The sequence below is a fragment of the Sorex fumeus genome, unplaced genomic scaffold (genome assembly GCF_029834395.1).
Source record: "Sorex fumeus unplaced genomic scaffold, SorFum_2.1 ptg000050l, whole genome shotgun sequence".
NCBI lineage: Eukaryota > Metazoa > Chordata > Mammalia > Eulipotyphla > Soricidae > Sorex > Sorex fumeus.
Genome location: NW_026606107.1, coordinates 1,425,031 through 1,436,176, shown reverse-complemented (window position 1 = coordinate 1,436,176; position 11,146 = coordinate 1,425,031). Strand labels below are relative to the sequence as shown.

The following is an 11,146-nucleotide window of genomic DNA, read 5'->3' as shown; positions in this document are numbered from 1 at the left end:
CCACGTGCAAGGCAGACGCCCTACCCGCTGTGCTATCGCTCCATCCCCGTTTTGTGAAATACAAAAGAGAATTTTGTTAAAGCTGCGAGAAAGCAGACTGGGGTTTGAAAAGAATCTCTGAAACTTCTTCTATATTGTATTCTCTTTTCATTGCTTCAGTAGGCCAAAGAGGAGAGAAAAGGAAGGTGTATCTACTCTGACAGGAACTCAGGGTTGAGGTTCCCATAAAGGACTTACCAAAACTAAGAAAGGAGATCTGTATTTCTAACTCAAGGTGGTGATGGGGGGAAATAATCTTTACATCAAAGAATATTTCTGTCAGTTTTTTCCTCATCATTAGAAATGGTAAAGTTAAATCACTTTGGTATTAATTCTCACTGTACTTGTCCAAGAAAGAGGAATTTCTCTATCAGCATCTATATGAGATCATACAGTCCTCCCATTTATAGATAAGCACTGTATCTTGATACTTTTTTCCTTTTTGGTAAGACTCTTTTATTAACATTATTCCCTAACAGTTATCATGGTCACTACTTTATTTCACTCTTCATCACCTCATAGTTGGTTTAACTTTTTTACATGTTTTTATTTCCACTATCCACCCTGAACTCCATTTTAGCTCTAATCCATTTTGCTAATTGTTATCAGATTATTTTTCTTTTGTCAACGTTTCCAGTAACTCTCAGAATATTTCTTGTTCTGCCATTCACCCCAGCTTAAGCAAACCATTCTTCTTTGAAGTTTTCTAGCAACTTAGGCTTCATTTAAGCAGACATAATATATTTAACAATGAAAATATGCCCAGGTGCTATGAACAATTTATCTTATCTATCCAGCTACTTTAAATTCAAGTATCAGAACAATTGCCAGTTGAAACATAAAACTTTATTGATGATACACAAATGAAGTCTTTGGCTGATAAATTCAAGTCAACACAAATGACAAAATTGTTAGTTATTCATGACAGACAGGTTCACTGTCAATTCACATAGAAGAACCAGCAAAAATATTTCCACCCAGCAGCATGATTAAAGTCACAAATGTGTTTTCAGCACGAGAGGACTATTTATTTGGTATCATAAAATGGTTTAGCTTAAAGCTGGAAACTGTCACAGATAACATCACTCTGGATGATACATTATTCAAAAACACAGCTGAAAGAATCCCTTTACTAAACAAACAAGTTGAAGAGCAGAAACTTTTAATTTTCATTGCGTCCAGACTGCAAAATGAAGACAATGTTTAAATCTTTTAAATGCACATGGCCCATCAGAATTTGTCCACCAATTTTATAACTTTGACTTTCACCAGGAGGTCATGGTGATCTGCTAAGGCTCTAATTTTCTTAACGCACACTCCAGATGCAGTGCATAAGTAAAAAAGGGAACCTTTATTGAATTCTCTGTAGTTGTATACTTCTGCCCGGAGGTTGTCATAGATGATTTCAAATAGGGTAAGAGCATTAATAAGAATTTCTGACTCCACATAGGAATTATAGAGGGAACTAAATGATGCTGGCACTTGGGTACTGAGCAGTTTTTTTAACATATCTGGATTTTCAGCAAAATTCGAAAGTATTTTCAAAATCTCAACCTTGATTTTTCCACCTCCTTGTGATAACAAACGGAAGAAGTTTGCAATGGAATTAACAAGCAGATGCTGGTAGTCATTAGTAATAGTCATGTTTGTTAGAAATTTTAGTCCAACTACCTGTACTGCTGAGTTCAGGTTAGAAGCCATGATATCATCCATCACTTTATTCATATATACCTGAAGCCGACCCTGATTTTCATAATTTTCACTCAAGTTATTCATGGCCATTAAGGCTTTTTCCTTAATGTGGGGATCGGTCTTGTTGATCATGTTGGCAATGATTGGGAGGCCTCCCAATTTGCGAATAGTATCTTGGTTACATGTATAATTGGCATTGTTGCTCAGAGTGAGCAAAGCTACCTGTTGAATGAAAGGATCATCTGATTTCTGAAGCAAAGTAAGGACTTTTCTGAGATCTCGCACACCCAGAATCTCATCGATTTCATAAGGAAAGGGGCGCTTCTGCATGGGAACAGGCCTTTTTCCTTTTCCCCTTTGCTGAGTCTCAGGCTCAGAGTCTGAATCTGAATCTGTGTCAGTCCACCCGGACTCCCCTTCCTCAGAATCAGGGATTTCTGCCAGAAAAGCCTGTCCCCCATTAGCAGAGGCTGCTGCAGCTGCTGCAGCTCCATCCCCAGGGCGGAAGCCAAGACCTAATTCATCTACTTCAATCTTGCTTTTTTTGCCCTTGCCTTTCCCAGTCCGGGACTTGTTTCCACCCTTGGCCGCCCCTTTGGGTACAGCTCCAGTAGCTGACCCAGTCTTAGGTATAGCCCCAGTATGAGCCCCAGGAGTTGTTTTCTTGGAGGCTGCTGCTTTAGGAGATCCTGAAGTTCCAGGAGCCTCTGTAGCCCCAGTAGGTGCTGCTGCACCGGTAGGCACAGCTGCCACAGAAGGCATTGCCTGTGCAGGAACCTCCACTGCCTCAGTAGTTGCACCTACTTCAGTAGGCACTACTGCCCCAGGACCCCCACGAGGTTCTTCTGTGTTAGACGTGTCTGCTACTGGTACTGTGGGAACCTCTGAAGCTGTGGGAGCCTCTGTCTCCCTAGCAAGTTGTGCCACCGCAGAAGCCTCTGCAGCCCCCACTACTGATTCGGCTTTAGGCTCAGTCTTGACCCCTTCAGCCTCCTGGACCTGATTTCCTGCTGCACTCTGAGTCTCAGCACTAGTCATAGCTGGGGCTGTGGCCTCAGCTCCAGCAGGCTCCGGAGCAGAAGGGTCATCCTGAACCTTATTCTCTACCCCAGTACAGACTGGGGTTGGAGGACCAACTCCTGGTCCAAGATCAATTGTGAAACCAGCTCTGAGTCTAGCCCTAGCCCTGGCTCCAGTCCCCGTCACAGCCCTGGTTTTGGGCTTGGCCGGCCTTTTCTTCGGTTGGGTTCTTCCCCCAGCATACTTGTAGACACAATACCAGGCGCTAGCTCCTATCACTATCCCGGCAGCTACACAACCAGCATCTCGAACACGGCTCATGGTAAAGCTGGTATGACTCTCTGGCCCAGGATGTGGAGCTGACTTGTCTTTGTCAGATGCGTACACGTTGAGGCGAGGCTCTTCAGCTCAGGTGTGCAAGTTCTACAGATGTTGAAAGCCAAGCAGGATCTAGAGTAAAGGATAGAAATTGAACTTACTTCATTTCTAACCACATGTTCTCAGAGTGAGTTTAAGGTTTATTACTTAGTGGGTAGATTAGTATCCACACAGTAGTGCTGAATCAGAATGCTGGTTGTCCTGTTTTCTACTCCTGCATTCCCAGTCCAATGCAAACTCAATGCCCCCGGTTTTGAATGGTGGAGTGGCAAGTATGCATGACAGGAAAGATGATGGCGAGCAGGAAAGATATCAGAGATCCCAGATTCTGCTCTGATCACAACCATCCAACCCCAAGGATCCCCCAGATGGTGCTCAGGCAACATACCAAAGAGGAGGGAGCAGGGGCAGTTTGCTCTTTTCCGCCACTCCTGTAGCAGTGCAAGGCCCCAAAGTCAGAAAGACCTGTGGATAGACCCAAGAAAGGGCATTCTGCAGCCCTCAGCGGATGGATTTCATTTTCTTTTCTGATTTGAGACTCTGTGGGCCCAGTTTCCGCCCTCTCCGAGCTCCTCTTTCCCAAAACTTTATGAAGATAGTTATCACACCCATTTCCCTGCACCTATAAGGATACACCTCGGGTGGATAATAGTATCTTTAAAGAGGAAGAGGAGCGTCTGATTCCCGCCACACCCACACCAGGGATTCCCATAGAGTTCCCTGCCCCGTTGTCACTGACCTGCAAGGAATCAGGAACGTCTCTCCTTTTAGTTCAGTGAGAGCTTCATCATAAAGGCGGACCGAGGAGCAGAAGTACGGACGGCCAGCAGACATTGGAGTCTGAGAGGCTGGTGGATCAAACAGTACCCAAGACAAAAGTCGCAGTAATTGCCTTTTTAACCCTCACATTCCAGAAAGGCAAATCCCTCAATTCCCTCAACTCTTCGCACTCCCCTGAAAACCCCTAATCCCCTCTGGAGCGCAGACTGCCCCCACCCCTCGCTGCCGCCCCCCCACCCCCACCCCGGCACTCCGCCGCCCCTTCCCTTTGCCCCGCCCACCCTGTCCGCCATTTCTCCGGGACACACAGCCGCACCCCTTCTCCTGCACCGAAGCAAGAGGGGGCGGGGTGACGTGCAGCTAAAGCTGGATGGGACGCGGAATGGGGGATTACTGCCAAACAATCTAGAGTTTCCCTTCCTATGCTCAGTGGCCCTCCAGTCCCCACCCTCCAGGCCTAGCGTTAACCTGCAGAAAAGGAACCCCGATGTATGATTTTTTCGGTTTCAGGATCGTGATTTTCCACTCTTCACCTCCCACCCCCCACCCAAATGCCCCGATAACCGCCATTTCTTCGGCCAGCGAACATGAACTCCCCTTCCAGGACTGAAAAGAAAACGGGATCAAGGACTGTGCGGGCCGGAGATGTCTGGGAAGCAGCCTGGGAGTTAGCTCAGCAGTTTAATAGATTCTCTCGGGGGTCTCCTGAAAAGTCCAGAGAACGCAAAATCCACCCCTCACAGAGGTTGGCACACCCATTTCCCAGCACCCCTCCCCAAAACAGGGGGTCGGCCCAGGGGGCGGGGGAGGGGCACATACAGTATCTGCAAAGTGAGGAAGGGTGGAAACCGCGAAATTGTTTCCAAATTGCCTGCCCTTTCGGTCACCCCTTCCTTACCTCCCTACTGGTTTTATATACGCTGCCACGTTTATGTTGCTTCCCTCCTCCTCTCCAAATTGGACGGGATGTGGGGTGTGGGGCCTGAGTGTGAAAAACAATCCCCCCCCCCCCCCACAACACTTGGCTGAGGTATAAAGTAAGCGGTTTTAAAGTAAACGAACAAAGTCTTTACGTTCCCCACCTCCTCCCCGACGCCCAGCAAAATCAGCAGCGGGCGTTTGAAAAGCCAGCAAGAATGCTAGACAGAGGCACCCGCGGCCTCAGATTCCCCGATTTCTGGGCTACCCCTCTGCAGGGGTGCTGGGCAATGCTCACCCTCACACCAACCTGCCCGGATCTGGGGATTTTTCTCCTCCTCCTCCTCCTCCTCCTCCTCCTCCACCTCCTTCTCCTTGCCCGGGTTAAACGCACAGCAATGCGCACCGCTACTGAGTTGGTACCCAGGGGGGACGGAGGACGGCAGTCAGGGTTTTAAGTACCTTTGCCCACGTCAGCTCCTGGTCACGTGAGGACCTCATCGCCAGTAAGCTTGGTTCCCCGATTTCCACTCCCACCAAGAGCATAAGACCCCCTCCTTTACCCCACTCCCACCCCCCCCACACCACATCAGGTCCTGTCACTCATTTTTTGATCTTTGTAGCTCCAGAGGGCCAAACTAGCCCCTTTCCATGGATTAGAATTTGCCTTCCTCTGTTTACCAGGGTATGGTGGGATTTACTTCTTCGAAGCCTTTGACATTTTTTTCTACTTTTTTTTGGAAGCCGAATTATCTCTCCTTTCCTGGAATATTGGGCGATCTCTCCTTGTTCCCCTTTCAACCGCCATTCACTAGGAATCAAGGGACAGAATGTCAGAAAGGAGGGGAGCAGGAGTGAGGTCTGTGCTTCTGCAATAATCCTCTGCTTTGTTTTTAAAGACATCATCACGTTTTGTTTTTTACAATAAAATATACAATAAAATAGGAATTCAGCATGGGAAACAGAAGCAAAATAAATTGGGCATGTTTTATGAAAAAACATTTCCTATATGCATTGAAAGGCACTATTAACTTTATTTTTTGTTTAAACATGAATTATATTGGCCACATAAGACTTTACTTTCCTAAACATGTAAAGGTATTTAAACAATTAAAACTGCAATTTTCTCACAAGGTAAACACGCCACCATATAATTCGTAAATTGATCCAGGGAGAGATGTTCAGTTATCCTATCTTATTTATTTTGGAAAACAATATCTTACTTTTCCTCTTTCTGGGACAGCTTTTAAATTGGATAATTCTGTCTTTTCTGTTAGAGAAACATATTTATTTAACGTTCGCAAACCATTGCTTACTGCTGTGTCAACCTCCTCTAATTTGATAGCTGCAACCACAACAGTTTTGAACACCTGTCCCTGAATTGGGTTCTAATTTCCTCATTTAATTCTGGGCAAAAGAAAGGAAAGTTGTCAGGCCAAGGAAATGATAAAACGGCATGGGATGTGGGTGCAGGAATAGTCAAATCCTCTGTATCCTGTAAAGAGGACATGAAGATGTTAACTCTTTACCTGCCCCCACATACCAAAGCTTCTTATTCCCTACATTTTAGCACCAGATTCTGTTTCTTATTCCAAAAATGCAGATGGATCAAAGTGGCAAATGTCACCATTATTCAGGTGACTAATCTGTGTGAATGCCTCTGGCTTCCTTCTTCCTTTCCTCATATTCTTACAGAGATAACTCAAGGATGCATAGACAAGATTGCTCTCCCCCCTCACCTTTACAGGTTTTCATGAAGAATGAAGGAAGCACACAGTCTTGCCTACTGTGCCCACAACCACAGTGTTCAAGCGACCTTTGCCCATAAAACTGATGTACAAGAGGTACACTTCTGGTGAGAAGGACAACAGACTGAGTAGGCACCTAGAGAGAACAAGACATTTTCTGCAGCTGGCAGGAACTTGGTGCCCTATCTACCAACTCTATGCCAGTACCCCAAAACTCTCCCACGGGCCACACTGATTAACCTAGAATAGTTGTTCTCAACTGATTTCTTCTGTGCTTTACTTGAAGTTGTACAAATGTGGGGTTTTTTGGGTGTGTGTTGGTTAAGCACACATTGGAAGGCATAGGAGCAATTGATCCCATCAGTTTCTTAAGGAGTCTGTGACTTCTTACCTAAATCTGAAGAACTAATTCAGTACTCTACAGGTTCTGTGCTATAGATAGTAATCAAAATTATGAATCTTTTGGGTTTCCTTTCCTGTAAATGAGAGTAATGCCAGTATTTAAAATATTTTTTTAAAATAAGAAAATACATACTGTAGACATGAAAGGAGAGTTGTGATAAATTTTGCCCTTAGTCAATACCAAAACTTTCCAATTATACACATTAGTGCATTCGTGGTAAGCAACCAAGTTGCAAAGTGAACAACAATAAACAAAAACACTTGAAATTATTTGCTTTTGTTTATTTTTATTTTGTGGCCACACCCAGTGAAGCTCAGGACTTACTTTTGGCTCTATTCTCAGGGATCACTCCTCATGGGTTCCAGGAACGCATGCAAGGCAAGTGACCTATGCTGTACTATCATTCCTGCTCAAAGTACTTGCAATTTGTATTGTAATTGGAGTAAGTCTGCACATTAATCTAAAAAATATTAACATCCTAAAATTGAGACTGTCCCTCAATTTTATGAAGACAATATTATGATATGTCTTCATTTTGCTCAGCTCCTTTTTTATGTTTGTTAATCAAATTTATTAATTTTGTTTTTTGCTTTTTGGGTCATACCCGGTGATGAACAGGGGTTACTCCTGGCTTTGTACTCAGGAATTACTCCTGGCGGTGCTCAGGAGATCATATGGGATGCTGGGAATCGAACCCGGGTCTGCCGCATGCAAGGCAAATGCCCTACCCACTGTACTATCGCTCCAGCCCCAAATTTATTTTCTTCAGCTAAGTAATTCCGATTACTCATTTGGCTTCTAGGTATCTATAAGTCTGTGTTGCTGAAATGGGATTCCTTTTACCAATTAAAATTTCTGATAATTTTCTGCTGAAGGAAAATTGTGTATTGTATATTTGTTCTGTATCTATAATTTTTGTGACCTGTATTATTAATTCAACTAACTTTTATATGATACATTTGGTTTTCTCCGGTACATATATATATATGATCATCTGAAAAAGTTGATTATTTTTCTCTTTTCCTACCCAATATTTCCACGTTTTTCCCTCTCTGTTTCTGCATGTGTTACATTCACTAGAGCCTTGAGAGCTACACTAAGTATTGGTGGTGCTTGAGAATTCTCCTAATTTATTCTTGAATAAAATTTATTTATTTATTTATTTTTTTAGATTTTATTTTTTTTTAATTTTTTTTATCATTTTTTTATTAGTGAAACACCATGAAGTACACTTATAGACTTATAAATTTTTGTGCTTGGGTTTCAGTTATACAATGATCAAGTACTCATCCCTCCACCAGTGCCCATCCTCCCCCACCACGGGTCCTAGCATCCCTCCCACCCCCCATCCTCCCCCCCACCCCCCCACCCCCGTCCCACCCTGCCGCTGTGGCAGGGCATTCCTCCCTGTTCTCTCTCTCTTCTTTTGGGTACTGTGTTTTGCCAGAGAGGCATTGAGTGGCAGTCATGTTTGGTCTATAGACCACTTTTAGCATGTCTCTCCCACCCTGGGAGGGTCTTCACAACACCCTTTATTTGGTGCTCTCTTCTCTATCTGAGCTTCCTTCTCACCTAGCACATGTGGCTGGCCTTCAAGTCATGGAGCAAAATTCCTGGTACTAATCTGAGCCCTTCCTGGGTGTTAGTCTCCCGTTTTGTTGCTTTATGTTCCCCAGATGAATGCAATCTTTCTGTGTCTATCCCGCTCTTTCTGACTCATTTCGCTTAACATGATACTTTCCATGTAGTACCACTTGTATGTAAATTTCATAACTTCATCTTTTCTAACAGCTACATAGTACTCCATTGTGTAAATGTACCAAAGCTTCTTTAATCAGTCATCTGTTCTCGGGCACTCAGGCTTTTTCCAGATTTTGGCTATTGTAAAGAGTGCTGCAATGAACAAACAATTGCAGATGTCACTTCGACTATACATTTTTGCCTCTCTGGGATATATTCCCAGGAGTGCTATAGCTGGGTCAAATGGGAGCTCAATTTCTAATTTTTTGAGAATCGTCCATACTGTTTTTCAAAAAGGTTGGACCAGCCTGCATTCCCACCAGCAGTGAAGGAGGGTCCCTTTCTCGCCACATCCGCGCCAGCACCTGTTGCTTTTGTTCTTGTGGATGTGGGCCAGTCTCTGTGGTGTGAAATGATATCTCATTGTTGTTTTGATCTGCATCTCTCTGATGATTAGTGATGTAGAGCATTTTCTCATGTGCCTTTTTGCCATTCGGATTTCTTCTTTGCGAAAGTTTCTATTCATTTCCTCGCCCCATTTTTTGATGGGGTTGGGTGATTTCTTCTTGTGGAGTTTAACCAGTACCTTGTATATCCTTGAAATCAACCCCTTGTCGGATGTGTATTTGGTGAATATTCTTTCCCATTCTGTAGGCTGTCTTTGTATTTTGGTCACTGTTTCTTTTGAGGTGCAGAAGCTTCTTAGTTTAAGATAGTCCCATTTGTCTATCTCTGTTTTCACTTGCTCGGCCAGTGGCGTGACGTCTTTGAAGATACCACTAACTTCAATATCGTGGAGAGTTTTGCCAACTTTGTCTTCAATAAACATTATGGATTCCGGTCTGATGTTGAGGTCATAAATCCATTTCGATCTTACTTTTGTGCATGGCGTTAGGCAGAGATCTGAGCCCACTTTTTTGCATGTAGCCATCCAGTTTTGCCAGCACAATTTATTAAAGAGGCTTTCCCTGCTCCATTTCACTTTTCTTGCTCCCTTATCGAAGATTAGATGATTATATGTTTGGGAGGAGATGTCAGTATATTCAACTCTATTCCATTGGTCTGCAGCTCTGCTTTTGTTCCAGTACCATGCTGTTTTGATTATTACTGCTTTGTAGTAGAGCTTGAAGTTAGGTAGGTTGATTCCTCCCATTTTCTTTTTCCCAAGAATTGCTTTAGCTATTCGTGGGGGCTTATTGTTCCATATAAATTTCAGGAGTGTTTGCTCCATTTCTTTGAAGAATGTCGTGGGTATCCTTATAGGGATTGCATTGAATTTGTACAGTGCCTTGGGAAGTATTGCCATTTTGACAATATTGATTCTCCCCATCCATGAACAGGGGATATTTTTCCATTTCCTCGTGTCCTCTTTTATTTCCCGAAGTAGCATTTTGTAGTTTTCTTTGTACAGATCCTTTACTTCCTTAGTTAAGGCGATTCCTAGGTACTTGATTGTCTGGGGCACAATTGTGAATGGAATTGTTTTCTTCATGTCACTTCTTGAATAAAATTTAAATGTCACTTTTATTTGTTTAGTGTAATTTTTCTGTTTAGTGTTACTTGTTATTTCTGATAATTTTCTTATTTTTTCATAGCTACTTTCACTTATGCTTAGCAATACAGCAGAAATAAAAATATAGTACAAAGAAATACTGTTAGTGAGTGTTGTGTTAGTGAGGCAAGTTGTAAGTCTTGTGGTCTTGGTTCTAAGTCTTGTGGTAGAAAGATTGAGGTTTAAAGAATCTGCTTATTTAGAAGAGCCTCTAATATAGTCTTCATTAGGTTAATAATATTTAAAAATGGATTTATCATTGATTCACAATATTATGGAATTTGAGGAGTTCAGCTCTGTAATTCTTAACCATCCTTGCCATCAAAACTCTACTGCAATCCCACCATAGAAAAGACCCCTCTGATTCTTCCTTCCAACACCCATCTGTTTTCCACTGATAATCTCAATAATTTTTGTTTAGTACAGAAGTTAGATTACTTAAATTTTGTCAGTTTCTTTGAGCGGTTAGGGCATTTGATTTATATGACCCAGGATTACTCCGCCCCTCTCAAAGAGCCTACCAAGCTACCGAGAGTATTCTGCCTGCACGGCAAAGCCTGGCAAGCTCCCCGTGAGGTATTTGATATGCCAAAAACAGTAACAAGTCTCACAATGGAGACTTTACTGGTGCTCGCTCTAGAAAATCAATGAACAACGGGAGGACAGTGATACAGTGCTACAGTGCATTCTGAATGAAACATCAATTAATTGTCTTTCACTTCCTTACTTATTTCAGTAGCATAATCACCCCAGATTTATCCCAAAGGCTTGATTTCAAAGGGGTTTTAAATATATAATTAAATGTAACCACACGCTATATAAGATTATTTTTTGTTTTGTTTTGTTTTTGGTCCATACTCTGTGCTGCTCAGGGAT

The 11,146-nt window shown here is 42.9% G+C and overlaps 1 protein-coding gene across 1 annotated transcript; it reads right to left on the bottom strand.

Annotated features, from left to right (window-relative positions):
* Positions 1-863: 863 nt before the first annotated feature.
* Positions 864-3,575, bottom strand: ARMCX2 (armadillo repeat containing X-linked 2). Its single transcript, XM_056124112.1, has 2 exons — positions 3,518-3,575; positions 864-3,201 (listed from the first exon to the last, which is right to left on the bottom strand). The coding sequence occupies exon 2, from the start codon at positions 3,070-3,072 to the stop codon at positions 1,270-1,272; it is 1,803 nt and encodes a 600-aa protein (XP_055980087.1). The 5' UTR covers positions 3,073-3,201; positions 3,518-3,575; the 3' UTR covers positions 864-1,269.
* Positions 3,576-11,146: the final 7,571 nt, after the last annotated feature.

Bases quoted from the DNA above. Each gene is read 5' to 3' on its own strand.
- ARMCX2 (XM_056124112.1), bottom strand. From the start codon at position 3,072: ATGAGCCGTGTTCGAGATGCTGGTTGTGTAGCTGCCGGGATAGTGATA.